Source organism: Mustela lutreola, chromosome 11 (assembly GCF_030435805.1).
Source record: "Mustela lutreola isolate mMusLut2 chromosome 11, mMusLut2.pri, whole genome shotgun sequence".
NCBI lineage: Eukaryota > Metazoa > Chordata > Mammalia > Carnivora > Mustelidae > Mustela > Mustela lutreola.
Genome location: NC_081300.1, coordinates 101,935,541 through 101,952,698, shown reverse-complemented (window position 1 = coordinate 101,952,698; position 17,158 = coordinate 101,935,541). Strand labels below are relative to the sequence as shown.

The 17,158-nt window shown below is 58.1% G+C and overlaps 1 protein-coding gene across 13 annotated transcripts in view; it reads right to left on the bottom strand.

Moving 5' to 3' along the window:
- Positions 1–6,325: 6,325 nt before the first annotated feature.
- Positions 6,326–17,158, bottom strand: part of EP400 (E1A binding protein p400) — a 97,868-nt gene continuing 87,035 nt past the window's right edge. For 12 of the 13 annotated variants that reach the window (XM_059140599.1, XM_059140588.1, XM_059140593.1 and 9 more), the window contains 5 exons: positions 16,095–16,290; positions 15,556–15,680; positions 13,321–13,467; positions 9,418–9,495; positions 6,326–8,624 (listed from right to left, as the gene is read on the bottom strand). In XM_059140599.1, coding sequence (XP_058996582.1) covers positions 8,352–8,624; positions 9,418–9,495; positions 13,321–13,467; positions 15,556–15,680; positions 16,095–16,290 — 819 coding nt within the window. In that variant the 3' untranslated portion in view covers positions 6,326–8,351. The remainder of the gene's footprint in view (positions 8,625–9,417; positions 9,496–13,320; positions 13,468–15,555; positions 15,681–16,094; positions 16,291–17,158) is intronic. The other variant, XM_059140592.1, reaches the window with a different exon arrangement.

The following is a 17,158-nucleotide window of genomic DNA, read 5'->3' as shown; positions in this document are numbered from 1 at the left end:
TGTTACTCACCTAAAGGATACTTTTTATTTTATTTCTTTTCTTACTTGTACCCTCCTCATCCACAAACGTATAAAAAAATTTTTCTGTTCAACATTTCCTCAAATGTGTTTCTTCAATTCAATTTTAAAATCCTTCCATAAAGCAGGTCAAATCCAGGGACAACAAACAGTGCTCTACAGTCTGTGGCACAGAAGCCCACGGAGACTTCCAGCCCGGGCCACGCCTCCACAGAAGGTACCACCAATTCCTACCCAACCTCCCAGCCCCGCCCAGCCCCTGGCTTCAGACCGGGACTGCGCAGGACTGCGCACAGGAACCCAGGCTCACGACGCTCTCCCTGGCCGGCTCTTCCACGCGCCCTTCCGGCGAGCTGACCTGTGCTCAGCCACCAAAATGCCCCTGATTACCCGGTGCAGCCCTGAAGGGTTAACCGAGAATTAAAGACACATTAGTACCCAGCTGTCTTTCACGGAGGGACCCCCTTGTGCTGGTTTAGCCTTCCCACGCATTTTTAATTTCTGCTTAAGGCTACGAATTCTTAGGGCGGGGGCCAGCCAATTTTCAGATAAATAAGTGATAAAAGGCTCTTGACAAACACCAAAAACTGAACAAAACAGAGAGTGCTCACAGGCCATGATGCAAACCCCAAGACGGCAGCCCTTACAGCCTGCCTGGCGTGCAGCACGTGGCTCAGGGACCGTCCACACTTCCGTGGCTGCTGCTGTTCGACCAGACACACAGGCGAGCCTCCCGAGTGGGCGAACAGACACCGAGAGCCGCAGCCCTCGAAGGCTGCAGAAGACTCTGCCACACAACCTGCTGGGGCCACGAGCCCCAGCCCACCCCCCAGCCCGTGGCTTTTCTAAAGCACACAGGCAATCGTAGACTACATCCCAAGCCATCGAACAAAGAAAAATTTTAAGACTCAAAATCCCAAGAAACGGTTTGATTGTAAGGAGCAGATATCTGGCACACCCCGAGATATTTGAAAACAAGTATTAAATAAAATCTTTAAAGTGTAAAACCTTTGGCAGGAATTCCACATTAGACATATGTGTCTCCATATAAAATGGGGAAGGGGCACTGCCTACAAAGTCACTAGCGGGGAAAAAAAAAAGTCACTAGCAGTGTCCGCCCCGAGTCATAGTTTGACACCTTCAAGAGACACACAAAACCTCCCAGAACCACAAATCCCAGACTACGCAGCCGAACACGTCTCATCCTGAAATCTGGATGGAAGTGACCGCGATCTGTGGCACCCGCCAGCTCACCCGTTCTGTCGCTCCGCGGGAAGGGCACACACTCCTTCCTGCTGTCCTTTGCTGCGCACGCATCTTCGTGTTTCTAGACACAGGAGAGGGCACGTGAGTGCATCCAGATGGTGCAATAAAACACTGCTGAGTGTTGACTCAGTGCCGAGCTCCCGCAGCCGGCTTTCCTGGCTGACAAAAGGAAACCAGGCGATGTGGGAGGCCCTGGAGGGAGTGGGGGACACTGAGGGTCAGACCCTGACTGCGCTGATAGCTGGGTTGAAATCCCAGCTTTTCCTCCAACGGTCCACACGACCTGGGATAAAACGCTTAGAACCACAAACAGTTTTCAATTGTCCAAATAAGGAACTCAGAAACACAATCTTAATTGTTTAACATTATTTCATCATTTCAACATTTCCAAGATTCTAACCACCCCACTGCTCTTCTCTGACTAAATCTATTTGGTGACTGTGCCCTGTCTCTGGCCTCAGGAACCCACTGGGGCTCCCCTCCCGCCCGACAGGTGTGGCCACCCCCATGCGAGATGCCACATTGTACCCTCTGCGATGTGTACCCTCTGCGATGAGCCACGTGGTACCTCCCTTGGGACTAAGTAGATCTCCCCCCTCCACTGGCCCGGCCCCCACCTGCCCTGCAGTGCAAGGTCCTCCCCACGTGAGCGACTGCCCGCTAACCAAGCAGACTCACCTCGGCGCCTGTATTTACTCGAATTAAGGGAATACACGCCCAAGGAAAACTAAGAGTACCACTTCTGTCCAAGCACCAGAGGGACCATCCCAAGCCCGTGAAGCCTCTGCGTCCCCTCACCCCTGCTCCCAGGCTTAAAGACAGCACAGCCGCCTGCAGGGGCGGGGCACCCAGCAGAAACACGGAACAGAGGCAGACGGACGGAAAGCAGCCAAGACAGGAAGGGAGGCTGACAGCCAAGCCCCCGAGGAGCTGGACAGACAGGAGGACGCGAAGAGCTACCTCCCTGCTCCGGACCCTGCGCGGGCTGTGGCACAGACGAGACGGCTGCTCGAAAGACCCCTCTGATCTCAGTCTGCTGTGCTGACAAGTACAGTAAATGCTTCCACTTCGGATCCTCTCTAAACGGTGCCGCTGTCCCGGGTCCGCGTGGCCCCGAGGCAGAATCTTACCAGCCTTACTTGCGCTGCAGGCCTGGCCGGTCGGGAGCGCTGCGCAGGGATGCCCTCCTGGCCCACAGGCTGGCCCGCAGGGATGCCGGCGCATTGCTGGCCGTGGGGCACGCACAGCTGTCCGCACAGGACACACGGACGGGGCGCTGAGGCTGCTGGAGACCGTGCGGAAGGCCGCGGAGCCGCATCGTGGCGGGCGGCGGTGGCCTGTCCGGGAAGAGCTGGGGACTCCGCAGACTGCCGCTGGGCTCACGGTCTCTCCCGCCCCGCGCGGACCTTCGGCCGGAACAGAGCACGTGCTCAGTGAGGAAGAAACTTCTCGGAAGCGCGACCTGCCCCTCCGGGTGCCCACGTGTGTGCGGGCGGCGACCAGAGAGCAGCCAGGCCTGGGGAGGGCTGGCCTGACCTGGGGAGGGAGCCCACCGAGCACTCGCGGGGCTGCCCATCCCCGGCCCGGCCACACTGCGGCGGGCTCCACTTCCGTCCGGGGAGCCGGCCGGCTGGGTCCTGCCCGCACAACAGGGGCCGCTGCTTACGCGGAGGAAGCCCATGGCTCCCCGGGCTGCACGGCCCCGGGGCGGCCCCTGCCCACCAGCGGGCATCCCGACAGCGGCCCCGGACGGCCGGGCCGTGAGCACGCGGAGCCGCGGCCGTACGCAGGCCGGAGGACGCACGCGGGGAGCCCCGGCTGGACGAGGTCCACAGAGCCCTCCCGCCCGGAGCGGGGCCGGGGCCGACCCTTCGTGGGGACAGGGCTGCAGCCGGACGCGCACTGCAGACGCGTGAGGGTCCCTTGGGGTCGCGTGTCACAGTGGGGCGACGCTGGGGGCGCAGCAGCCGTGTCTGTGCTGCACGTCCTCAAAGCGGCCTTGTGACGGCCTTTAGCTTACCTTCGTGGCCACCGGAGACTAACCCGCAGACTGGGGAGGGGGCAGAAGGTGCAGGTTCTTCGCCTGGGATCGGGAGCCCCCAGGTGCAGGTGCTGCTCCCTGACCAGGGAAGCAGCGTGGCGGGGCGTGGATCCCGTCTCCCTTGCTCAGGCCTCTCCCCAGAGGCAGACACCCCTTTCTAGGATTTTCTGTGCATATCCAGGCATATAGGCCATAGCTCCATTCGGAGAGCATCCCACACGATTCTGCACTTTCCTATTTACTGAGCCTTGACAGGACCCTTCTTCCATGGTTCTACCTTGTTCTTGATGGCTACGCTCTAGGGCGCCTGCGTGGCTCAACTGGTCAAGCACAGTCTGCCTTCAGCTCGGGTCAGGTCATGAGCTCCAGGGTCCTGGGATCGACCCCCATCCATGTCAGGCTCCCTGCTCAGCAGAGAGCCTGCGTCTCCCTCTGCCCTGCCCCACTGCTCCTCTCTGGCTCCCCCAAATGAATAAAAAATCTTTTTAAGGGCCGACTGGGTGGCTCAGTGGGTTAAGCCTCTGCCTTCGGTTCAGGTCATGATCTCAGGGTTCAGGGATCGAGCCCCGCATCGGGCTCCCTGCTCAGCGGGGAGCCTGCTTCCTCCTCTCTCTCTCTGCCTGCTTGTGATCTCTGTCAAATAAATAAAATATATATTTTTTAAATCTTTAAAAAAAATGCTACATTGTTTCTCTGAATGTACATACCATAATTTATCCAGTAAGATGAGACGTTTGGAAGATTTTTTGAGGGTATGGGCGATGCGAGCCAAGGACAGAGAAGGGAAGAACCGCTGACCGGAACCTATGACAGAAGTCCCCCTCTTTTCTCCCCTGAACCACAGCCCCTAATCTGGGCCGTGGAAAGCACGTTGGCAGAGGCTGACCGGGATCTGAGCAGCAGAGACCAGGCGGTCAACAGACCTAAGTGAGACCTCTAGAGCTGGCCTGCGGGTGAGCCTGCTGGGCACGTTTCCTTTTAAACCGAGCCGAGATGCCCCTGTGCGCTGGGGGTGGAGGAAAACGGACCCCCGGGCTCAGATACGGACCCCACGGCAGCCAGGTAGCAGAACCACAGCACTAAGCAGCGGCAGCCCCACCTCCAATGCCCACAGAAATATAGCCTGGGGCCAGAGGAGCACATCCTAGGCCTCCGGCATACGTACAGCCGGCAAGAACGTGACCATACATACAGTCATGGTACGGAAAGGTTCAGAAATCACGATCTTCTCCACTGGGAATAATCTACTGAGCACAGGTGGCAGAGGCTAAGAGATGTGCAAATGTCACAACTGCCTTGGGAGAGGGGCACACAGGAGGAAAGCAGGGCCCCGAGGAGCAGTCACTGGCCCCAGAGTGCAGAGCAACACATCCACGGAGCACAGGGTCCCAAGCACCCCATCCTCTCCACACCAAGCACCTGGCAGGGACTCGGCAAACAAAGGGTCCCACGCGAGCCGCCCTTGACTTCCCCCACCCGTGTGTGGATGCAGGAAACACAGAGGAGCCCGCACACTGGGCTTTGAGGTAAGGGGACAAGAAATGGGAGCCCGGGGCCACAGGCCCACATGGCTTCCAGGCCCCCCTCGCTGCAGTGGAAGACAAAAATAACCAGATTTCCCGGGGTGCTTCTTAGCAGTGTATGAAGTTGTTCATTTTTAATTAAAAAGTGTGTATGTTTTGGGGGCACCTGGGTGGCTCAGTGGGTTAAAGCCTCTGCCTTCGGCTCAGGTCATGATCCCAGGGTCCTGGGATCGAGCCCCGCATCGGGCTCTCTGCTCAGCGGGAAGCCTGCTTCCTCCTCTCTCTCTCTCTGCCTGCCTCTCTGCCTACTTGTGTCTCTGTCTGTCAAATAAATAAAATCTTTAAAAAAAAAAAAAAAAAGTAGATATGTTTTGTTACTCTCAACTTTTTTTTAAAAAAGATTTTATTTAAGAGCAAGCGAGGGAGTGGGCAGGGGAGGAGCAGAGGGAGAGGAGAGACAAGCTCCAGTAGACCGCGCTGCGCACAGAGCCCGACGTGGGGCTGGATCCCAGAACGCTGAGATCATGACCCGAGCCCAAACCAAGAGTCAGACGTTCAACTGACTGAGCCACCCAGGCGCCCCCAGAAACTTTTTAAAGGTTTTACTTATTTGAGAGGTAGGGAAAGGGAGAAGCATGCTCCCCATGGAGCAGGGAGCCCGATGTAGGGCTCCATCTCAGGACCCAGAGAGCATGACCTGAGCTGAAGGCAGACACCCAACCATCTGAGCCACTGAGGTGCCCCCAGAAACTCTTTTTTTAACAAAAGGAAAAGAACTCAAAAACAAAAGAGATGATAAAGCAGGCCGCCTGCTCAGAGCAGTGTTGGGTAGAGCGTGTGTGAGGCCCCGTGTGGGAGGCCCCACCTGACCTTCCTCCCAACGGGGAGCACCAGGTCACAGGAGGACAGGGCGGCGGGGGCAGCGCTGTCCACACAGACCAGGTAATCCTCCGTCTCCACAGGGTGTGCGCGGCTTTCCCTGAGAACCAACCCACACGCTCCACTCCCCCCACGGCGGGGGTCAGTCAGGAGAATCAAGCCCAGCCTCCAACCCTGCATGCCTTCCCGCTGTGTTTTCTTCACACAAATCAAACAAAACTAGCATCTTATTTTAACTTGAATACTAGTTTTGTACAAAAGAGAAAATGAAAAAGCATAGAAAAAGGTCATTTTATTATACCTTTTGTTTGGTGGGATATCAGTGCCCTTTTTAAAACCCTACTATTCAAGTACAAACGGGTATGTTTACAAAGTATTTACAATTTCAGTCTTCTTCCTTTATATTTGAAACGTGACAGCCGTGTGGTGACGCAGGGGACAGAAAGTGGTGAAGACTGCCTGCAGGCGAGCCCCGCCTCCGGGGCATCAGGCAGGAAGAGCCCCGGGCCAGCCTCGATCAGAGCCGGCAGCTGCCCACGATGCGCCAGAGGAGGGAGCCGGACAACGCTCCCGCGGTGCGCCTGACCACCAGCCCCGCATGCTGTCCTGGCCAGGGCGCCGGTTCTTGGGCCATGCGGGAGTTTGCGGGCAGAACCACCCCACACTCGCGTGGAGCTCAGAAAGGACAGTGGACCCCTGACAGCAGAAGACGGGGAGAACCACACCCGGGGAGGAGGAGGTTTCCTGGAGCAGCTGGTGAAGCCGGGGACCCCTGGTGCATCTAAGTCGGACAAAAGCCAACCGTCTGCCCTGGGTCCCACGTAAGCAGCCAGGGAAGGACGCGGCCTCGCACACGAGGGCCGCTCATTCACACACTGAGGCAGGCAGGGGCCCAGGCCACAAACGCGGGCGCGCTGGCTCACTTCTGTCCCAGCAGACGGCCCGAGCAGGGTGCGCCAAAGCGGGTGCAAACAGATCCTCTTCCTCCTCCGGGCCAACTGCCAGCGGCCCCAGAAGTGGGGGGCCAGGTGCACCGCGCACACAAATCACGCCGCACCTCTGCACATCGGGGTAGGAGCACAAAAGTCCCCGGCACGCTGTCCTCTCCTGGCAGCATGGGCCACGCCAGAGGGTGGTGGTGAGAACACACATCGCAGCACTGCCTCCACACAGTGGAGCGAACTATCATGTTAAGTCCCTTCCATTTTTTTCAACACTTGATTTTTACCTTTCTCCAAATTTCTCACCCAGAGCTCAGTAATGAGCTGCCCAGTTGCTTCAGTAGATGCTGCCATGTTACCATCCACGTAAATCGATGGGAAACCAAAACTACGGTCCGCGTTCCTTCGTGCCACTCAAAGCGGAACACAGGGAGGACAGAGAAAAGGAGCAGGGAGACTCCCTCAGAATGCCCACACACAGCCCACATGACCTGGGTTTCTGGACCCACAGCAGAAGAGAGCCACAGAGCCAGCACACAGAGCGGGGAGCCCGATGCGCGCCTGGGCCTGGGAGACAGCGTCCAGGTAAGCAGACGTCATCGGCCAAACGCGCCCACTGCAAACACTTACACTAGCTCACTGCAGTTGAAAAAATAAAACAGAAGCAAACACGGGGCCTCCTCTTTGTCCCTCAAGTGCGTCCCCAAATACTGCATAGAAGGTCCTCTGCTTTGCACGGACCCACAAGGGAGTGCATCTGCTCCCGGGCGCGACGCCGGCGTCACGAGAAACAGAAGTCTGGCTCACCAGCCCGCGAGGAAGCACTCACGATGCCCATGTCTATCGGGGACCCTGCACAGTCCGCGGAGGCTGCTCACTGTCCGCAGGTCCCGCCTGAGCTGGGCGGGAGAGCGATGGGGTGGGCGTCCGACCCTCACACAGCAGTCCAGGCCCGACAGCCCGAGATGGGAGCCTCACGGAGTTCACCGGAGCCACTCCCGGGTTCCGTCCACACGCGCACTTCTTCCGCCAGCCGGGAGTGTCCTGGATGTGCTGTAAGGACACCCGTGGCACCGCGGGCGGGCCTGACGTGAGCCCCACTGGCTGCTCTTTGGAATGAAAATTCAGTCGGGGACGGTGAGCCTTCACATGGCCGGAAGAGGTCATGAATGGACCTGGAAACACCTCAGAGGAGGGAAAGAGAAAACCACACTGGCCGCCTCGGACCGGAGATGATCTCCTCAGCCGACCTCTCTCCTCTCCAAGGACCAGAATGCGCGTTCAGGTAGGAGTACAGAACCAAGCAGAGGCGGATGCTGTCCAAGACCAGGTTTCAGGCTCAAGAGCTCTCCTCTACGACTCACTGCCCCTCCACATGGCCCCGTGCAGAACACCGCACACACACGAGACCTGGCACTACCGCTCTGCAGAGACGGGAAGCTGAAGGCGCCAGCAGCACCTCCGCCGTCGGTCACCAGACATGGGCACGGGGGCACGGGCCACGGCTCACCGCTCCCCGCAGTGTTGGACGCAGGAGAGTAAAACGATGACACTACTTTGTTTCCGTTATAACCTCCCCGGGGCCAAACACCTCCAACGACACCGTTCCACGGTTCAACAATAAATAACGTGCCTGCTCCTGACTCGGCGGCGGAGTGCCCCGAGGCCCGCCCGCCGCTGCGACTAGGGGCACGGGGGCTTGGCGGGCGTCTTCAGCCGGACGGCAGGGACTCGCATCTGCAGCTTGGGCTGCTGGCCGGGGCTGTCGGAGCTGGCCGGCACCTGGGCGGGGGCGGCGACGCCGGGGTTCTGCAGCTGGCCGGCCGCCGTCGGCACCACCTGCTGCTGCATGAGCTTCTGCTGCACCACCTGCGCGGTCGCCGTCACCGTGGGGATCATCTGCACCTGCTGCCCGGCCGCCGTCGCCTGAGTCAGGGTCACAGTCTGCGGGGAGGCCTGAGCCGAACGGTCAGAAAACACACACGGCCTAGTAACACGGCCGACTAAACGTTCTTGGGGGGTGGGGGTGGGGGTTCAGAAGCTTCCTCAGCACAAGCGCTTCTGGGAGATGGGGGAACCACGTGATGTATCACGGTTCGACCTCTAGTTTCCGACCACACAGAAGCAGGAAAGAGCCACTGAATGAAATCACTTCTGCTTTTGGGCAAAGACTGACGGCTGGGGGCTGGGGGCGGCATTTGGCTTCTAGTGCATTTGGTGCCTTGGAATCTACATGCCATGGGACTTTGAACAAAACAAAAACGGTGTTTTGTTCAAAGGTGCTGCTTTACACAGCTACATTTTGCAGCAGTACATAAAAGGGCAGGAGCCTGATGGTTTGGCGAAAACAGTCACTGCTGTCCCCAGTAGTACTGACACTTCCAAGACCAAAGTCACCACAAACAGACTGTTTTGTGTTTCCCTAAAACTAAGGCATGGGGGCTTCGGGTCAGAGGACGCATCTGAAATCGCCAGCCAAAGGAGAGGTCCCACAGATCCCCACAGGCTCCTTTCGGACACCTGGCACTGAGTTTGAACTGGCTGCTCAGCTTGTGTCCTGCCAGCCTAAAGACTAAGTGCTGTCCCCAAATTAATCTTTCCTGAATTATGAACATCAAAAGTGACTCTCTGATAGTTAGTCTTCTACTTTCTCAGAGTGAAAACCAAAAACCCCTCTGAGGGGAAGCGTGAAGGTTACCGAAAAGCCCATGTGGGACTCCTGGGAGGGCTGTGCGTCTGCACGTCCTACCTGCTGGGAAGCAGAGGCCACCTGCTGGATGCCGGCCACGGGTGTCTGCTGCTGGACCACTTGAGGGAGTTTGGCAACCTGTGAGAAACAAAACAAGCCAAATGCAGAATTTACGTGAACGTGTGCACAAGCAGACTGCCCCCTCTCCTTCCTTCTCAGTTCTTAATACAAACGCAGGAACAGAGCAGGGGCCAGATGCCACCCCAGAGCAATTCTCCATTTGCTGGCCGGAGCCCCTCAGCGCCCGCTCCTGCGGAGGAGCACCCGCCTCCCTCGTCTGCAGGTAGCGGGGACCGGCAGCTCGCCTGCTCTCATCCTTCAGTCACGGCTTCTCTTTCACCAGCAACCGCTCTGGGTTTATGTAAGAGAACTACACTGAGGATGGAGTGACCCAGACTGACTCACGACAGTCCCCTCTTCAAGTCTGGGCACCGTTCCAGGAAGGCACCCTCCCCAAGAAATGATCTGGACCAACCGGGGTTCAGCCCCGTTCGACACGTGCCAACGTCTCAGGGCAGTTAGCGTATCACCTCGCGGTGTTTTCCTCCAGCATGACGCGATCCTCACTCCCGACAAACCTCTCAACCCTACGCCGCCTGGTGCACGCGTCATCCCACGCATGCATGGCTGCCTCAACACGGCGAGACAATTCAGGCCCGTGTATACCCTGTCGGGGTGTCAGGCCAGAGAAGCACAACAGGTCCTGAGCAGCCAGCTGCTGGGGGCCGGATACCCCCACCGGGTCTCTAACCGGTAGGACAGGGTGGAAGTAAGGCTGTCCGAGACAGTTCTGCAGGAAATGTGAATGACATGACATACTTGTGGCAGACTCCGAGGCAGTGCTGGCTCCCACTGTAAAACCTGAAACCACCGGAAAGCACTTTCTAGTTCACTATAACTCAAATAAAAGTTATAAACAGGATCTGCTAAGACAAAAAGAGCCCATGCCTGGAAGCTCTCGGCCCTGGTAGGAAAGCAAGACTCGGGGAGCAGGAGCAGGACGCCCCTGCACAGGGTGGGCCAGCACGGCCACCCACAGAAGGAACTCCCAGTTCCAGAGCCAAGCAGAGGCAGGAATTCAGAGCAAGGAGCCGAGGCACGGCAGACCAGAGGCCAAGTCCAAACTCGGGCAGGACCGCTCACGAGCCCTGCAATTGTGCCCGTCACCCAGAGGGGTCTGCGAGGAAGTCAGCTGCCTGAGGCCCTGAGCTACTGTGGGAGAGGACACAGGTTCAGAACCGAAATGATGCTGCCTGATACACACCCACCCTCATGCCACAGCCGACGTGGGCCTGGCAGTGCCCACGGGCACCCAGGAGGAGTCAGCCTTCAACCCAGATCTCAAAGCAATCCTAAGATAGGCTTCAAGGAGAACTAGTTCCCGAGAAAATAACTACTACAAATATAAACACAGTTCCTGAGACAGCAGCAAAGACCCAAACTCCTTAATGTAAACGTAGCTAATAGGTGGGAATCTATTTAAAAAAGCAAAAATGGGGGGCGCCTGGGTGGCTCAGTGGGTTGAGCCGCTGCCTTCGGCTCAGGTCTTGACCTCAGGGTCCTGGGATCGAGTCCCGCATCGGGCTCTCTGCTCAGCAGGGAGCCTGCTTCCTCTCTCTCTCTCTGCCTTCCTCTCTGCCTACTTGTGATCTCTCTCTGTCGAATAAATAAATAAAATCTTTAAAAAAAAAAAAAAAAAAAGCAAAAATGGGAAAAAAACAGGAGAAATGGATGAATGCAAACGCGGAGTGGGAGATGTCAATGCAGGCCTGTCAGTGACGGACATGGAAGGACCCGGGAGTAACCGAGCAGTAACCAGACGACCGGACAACGGCACCAGGCACCATCGTAAAGCAAGTCTCACACCTCCCACTGTGTTACAGACTCGCTGAGGGACGGGGTCCAGCCGCTGTGGGCCTGGCACGGGGGTGGGGGGCTGCTGCCCCTGAGCTGGAGAAGTTCAGGTGCACACAGGTGTGGGATGAGGCACCCAAGAGGTCATCACGCAGCTTCAGGGACCTGTCCAAAGGCAGGCAGGACTGAGAGTCTGCAACGGGGCTAGCCGTTGGCCACAGCTGTGAACCTGGGGTCAGAGGCCCAGAGACGGACTGAGTGAGGCCTTGAGACTGGGGAAGACAAAACCACCGTAACAAAGAACAAAACTTTCAGCAAACTACGTGAAAATTCTGACTCTACTGAAAGGTGATTTCCAAGCTCAGACCTTGCAAAACAATCACATGAACAGGGACACAGCTGAACTTCCCTAGATACCACCAGCCAGGGAGGCTGTGGCCCTCGCCAGCACGGCGAAGCGGGAGAACCGGACCGCGGAAGAGGGTGCCGCCGCCGCCACTTGGCATGTCCCGCCCGCCCGGGGACAAAGGAAGTGCCAGAGGCCACAGATGACTCTCCAAGAACAGGGCTCGATCAAAGCAGCAAGATTCTAAAGTCAAGGTGCCAAAAGAAAGGCACAGACGGAAAACAGATACCCAGTAACACACCGTTACAGTAGCATCAGAAAACACCAATCACCCAGGAACAAATCCAATCCAAGCGGTTAGACTGTCCTGGAAAAAATTCAAAAAACCCAAAGGGCACTGAAAGAGCCAGACAGCAAAATATGCATTGTGTGGGTGAGTCTATGGTCGAAACGGCAAAGACATCACTTTCCCGCTTAACGTCACCTAAAAAGTGAAGGTGGCTCCGCGCCCTGCAGACCAGCACACGTGCTGCCGCAGCAACGTGCGCACACTCAATCCCGTTGGAGTCGCAAGAGCTCTGCCTGTGCTGAGTGAGCTTAGCACACAGACCTGGAACTACCAGGAAGGTGAGGAGGGCCATGGACAGCAGCACGTTCTCAATAGGAGGGCATGGTCTGCCGCTGGGGTCCAAGGCTCACCACGTGGCCACAGGGACGGCCACACAAGGACCGCAACGCCGAAGAGCGCTCCACGCACAACCACGCACGATCTACGCTGGAGTCGCACTATGGATCAGAAGGAAAACGGTGCTGAAAACAACAGGTATTCTAATGGGAAAAGTGAACTGAATTCCTAGTCTTATATTGTCTGGAAAAGCCCATTCCAGGAAGATGAGAAACCTCAGCATCAAAGAAAAATTACAGTGTTTTTAGAACATGATAAGAAAGTAACACCATGACCTCTGGGAAGACTTTCTTAGAACACAAAAGCACCACTCAGAAACAGAAAAACTGGTCACTGCAACATGCTGAAACTAAGAACTACTGTTCCTGCGAAGACACCACAGAGTTAAGTGTGAAAATGAGTCACAAACTGGGAGCAGCCAGTGAGCAGGACAGAGACCTGAAGGCTCCCAGAGGAAGGGAACAGCGCCAGGACGACACATAGCTGGCACTTGGCAGAAGGGAGCCCTGACCATCAAGATTCACGAACGGCAGAACTGCAGGGCTCGGCAGGAGACGGAGGAGCAAGGCGAGGCTGAGCGGAGGCTCGCAGGGCTGGGACTGCTGCAGAAGCCTGACAGACACGCACACACTCACAGCACAGCTCCCCCACCCCAGGCAGCCAGGTGCAGTGCCCACATTCAAGAAACAGTCACTGCTGCTGAAAGGTCGGTCGTCTGTAAGTGTCCGCAGGCCAGGAGCAAGGCCCAGAGCAGCCCCCTCGGCCATCGGCAGCCGAGCAATGGAATGTCAACTCACTAAATTGGCGAGGACCCCCCAAGACGTGAAGGACAACCCCCAGAGTGTGACCCCAGCATGGCCCCCAAGCCATACTCCATGACCCCAGAGGTGGAAAAGCCAGCGAGGAATGTCAGGGGCCAGCCACCTCTGTCCTCGCTCTCCAGAGCCCGTACACCCACCACTCACTCTCCAGGGCACCTGCTGTCCCGCGAGCCGCCTCGCGCTCGACTCGTGCTCACCTGGATCTGGGTCTGCACCTGCTGCGTGCCAGCCAGTTTCTGGGCCTGGGAGATGGGTGTGGTAAGGAACTGCGTTTTAAGGGCTGGCTGGGTGGCATAGGTGACCTTCTGCGGTTGGCCCTGAGCAGCAATCTGCTGTGCGGCGATCTGAAGGAGAGAAGACCGCCCAGGTTAGAACCAGGCCAGGCTGTGTCTCTTCTTGGAGTGCCAGGGCCTCCCCTGGGCCCCCACTGCCCCAAGAGCCACAGTATGACCACTCCACGCTCCCAGCATGCCTGCCCTCCGCCCAGTCCTGCAGCTGCCTGGCCGGCAGCTCCCCGGCCGAGACCAGGCCGGGGTTCATCTTCACGTCCTCTGTCTGCTCATCACGTGAGCGAATGTCTCTTTCCTGAATCTGACTTGAATATTCGGGCACATACTCTAAAATACTGACCACAAAGGATAACAAACCTATAAGCACCGTCCCTGCATGATTAATTTCTAAGTTTTCTCTGCCAGAAGAACGGGGACTCCTACTCCGAAGACTAAGCATACACACGGCGTGTGTTTACAAAGCCACAGTTACACACACTTACTTTTCTAATTTCTCAGAACTTTTCTTTCTTTTTTTATTTTATTAAAGTTTTTTTTTTTTTTTTTTTTTTTTTAATTTGTCAGAGAGAGAGAGAAGCGAGAGCGAGCACAGGCAGACGGAATGGCAGGCAGAGGCAGAGGGAGAAGCAGGCTCCCCGCCGAACAAGGAGCCTGATGTGGGACTCGACCCCAGGACGCTGGGATCATGACCTGAGCCGAAGGCAGTTGCTTAACCAACTGAGCCACCCAGGCGCCCCTCAGAACTTTTCTTTCAAATCCCGTGAACATCAGACCAAGGCTGCAGCAACCTCTCGCTCAGCGGTGAGCTATGCCCACTGGATCACCCTGGCCCACCCGGCAGTGTCCCTGTCCTCCTGTCACCAGAGCCCACGGCAGGTCCCAATGTGAGAGCTGTCCTGTAGCCGAGCCCAAGGACAGCTGGAGAGGACTGGGGAGGGGACTGAGTGCTCTCCCTCCAGGAACTGTCCACCAGCAGGGAAGAAGGCAGCGCCCAGAAGCGGGTGTGCTGACTCTCTCCATCAGAGAAGACCCCAGGCCACAGCTTTCCCCGGAAGGCAGGAGGAGGCTGTCTGAAGGGCACCCGTCCAGCACAGTGGGCTGCTGCTGGGACAGCTCCTTCCTGGGGCCCAGCCCACACTGCTCTACCAACGTCCCACTGCCTCTGCCCTCGCTGGCCTCACCACCTCCCTTGCCGGTGTGGCCCTCCTGGCTGCTGGGCCCTCCTAGCTCGTCACCTCACCCTGGGCTGCTGAGGACCGCTCAACTTCCGATTCCCTGCTGTCCCCACAAACTGCAGCAGCGTCAGGGACAGGCAGGATCTCGGCCCCCGCCAAATCGGGGCTCGGCTGCCACCCGCAGAGGAGCAGGACACGCGCACAGCCCCGCACAGCCTCACACCCGGTCAGCTCCGTGACTCCAGGTGAGTCGCTTCCTGTCTCTGATCCTCTTTCCTCAAAGTGACATGCAGCCCTGCTCTGAGCACAGGCACCAGCAGCCCGGAGAGCTGCGAGCTCACACGGGGAGCACCTCAGGCTGGGCACCCGACCCCGGTTCCGAAAGCAGGAGGGACAATGGCCGGTGTGAGCACGGAAAACGCACACCTGCACCCGGGGCCGCACGCTGCCAGAGCACACAGAGCAGAGTGGGGGCTCTGCTCCTGGAGGTCAGTACAGTGCCTGCCCAGGGCACAGCCTCGACATGCTGGCCTACCAACAGCTCTGCCCGGGCCCTGCCTCTGCTCAGAGTCCACTCCCAAATGTGAGTCAGGGAGACGCTGAGAGCACTCCTTCAGGCCCCTCCGCCCGGCAAGCACACACGAGGCAAGGACGCGGTCCTATCGCTCTGCACACTGGGAGCCCCAGCAGTCACGCACCAAGAGCTACACCCGCACCCCTGGGCCTCTCGGGCCCAACCCAGCCACGCGATTCTACGGCCGGCTTCACGGTTCCCCACCGGTTCCCGTCACCACCGCCCCCCTTGCAGGGCCTTGTGGCAGCTCCCACCCCGAGACCTCTGGGCACAGGTCTTCTGTGTGTGGCTGCCGGGAAGCCACGAGAGGCCCTTGCCGGCCTTCCCGCTATCTGTGCGCTCCGTGGCCAGCGCACAGCCAGGACGACAGGAGCCCGCCCGGGGAGCCGGTACCTTCTGCTGGACGGCCGCTGGGCCCGGGGCCGCCTGGGGCTGGATGGCTTTCTGCTGCTGCACGGCCTGCTGCTTCAGCTTCAGCAGCTGCTGTACATGCACGGGCTGCGCCACAACTGTCTGTCCTGTGAACAGCGACCAAGACTTCAGTCACGGTGCTCCGTGGGGACAAGGGTCTCACGACCTCCCTGAAGCTCCATGTCCCAGAACCGCTGAGCTACTCCCACTGACAGCTTTCCGTACAAAAAGCCGCACGCGGAAACTAGGCCAACACAAGACATCCGGACCGCGGCAATCCTGAAGATGTCTGTGGGCCCGCAAGGACATTCAAATAAAGGTGTGGGGAGTTCCGAATGGTAACGGGTTAGGGCAAGGGCCATAGTTTGTCCTGGGGCACCTCTGAGAGGCACTCTGGCCAGACGGTGCCTGGACATGCTCGAAATGGGCGTCCGCACAGAAGCCAGCAGGAGACCCGTCGCCCCACTCCGGCTCTCTTTGGCGGGACAAGGGTGGAGGGGGAGGGGCTGCCCACGAGGTACCTGCGGCTTTCTGCGGCTGTCCGATGGCCACGCTGATCCCGGCGACGTTCATGGGCAGGGTCGTCACACCTGGCGAGGAGACCACGGCCGCCGGCACGGACACCACGGGAGGCTTGGCCAGTGCCACCTGCGCGGGCTGGGGCGCCTGAGCCTGCATCTGCCCTTGCGCCTGCAGCTGCGAAGGGGGAACCCGGGTCTAAACAGTGAAAACGGGAGAGTCCAAAGATATTCGGGATGCCATGTGTCTGTGTCTTTGCAAGCACTTCCCCCGAGAGCTCACGTGATCAAGAGGACAGATCCACAAAGGTGGGAAGTGGTCGTCAGCTGAGGGGCCACACTTCGCAGAGGGCTACGCTATGCTTCCTAACCCATCAGCAACCAGCGCGGGGAACCCACAGCCACTCGCCCGCTCTCACGCTTAGACCCTGCTACGGGGAGCCCGGGAGCCGGGCTCTGCTGCATCTCCTCCCTGCTTCTGAATTCCGAGGAGCCCCACCCGCTGGGTCGCCTACAGACTGCTGTCTCCCACTCCTCTGGCTACGCCTGAAGGTCAACCACCACCCCAGCCCACGACCACCGGCAGCCCACAAACACCAGCCCACGACCACCCCAGCCCTTCCCACAGACACACCTCCTGCTACTCAGTCTCCTGCTGCCACCAAGCACTTGTGTCCCCAACTTAGATCTTCAGAAAACAGACCCATCTTACCTGTACGAGCACCCAGACTACCTGAGAAAACATAACGTAAACAGCACCCCAACCCTCGACCCCCACATCTGAATGTGAAGGCCGGCACCGAGCCCATCAGACGCTGGTCTGACCCACGTGACCTCCTGTGCAGGGGTGTGAGACGGGACAACTTAGAATACTCTGTAGTACTTGTACTGTTTCTCTCCCTTTCCAAAGTCACGGACTACCCCAACATGGGGACATAAACTCCCCAGTTCAGTTAACAGGGACCTGTCTCCTCTAGCGCGACTCAAACAGCAGGACTGCGCGTCCGACCCACTGTCCTCCCTCCCCTACTGCTCCCCACGAGAAGAGAACCAGGACCGCCGGTTAG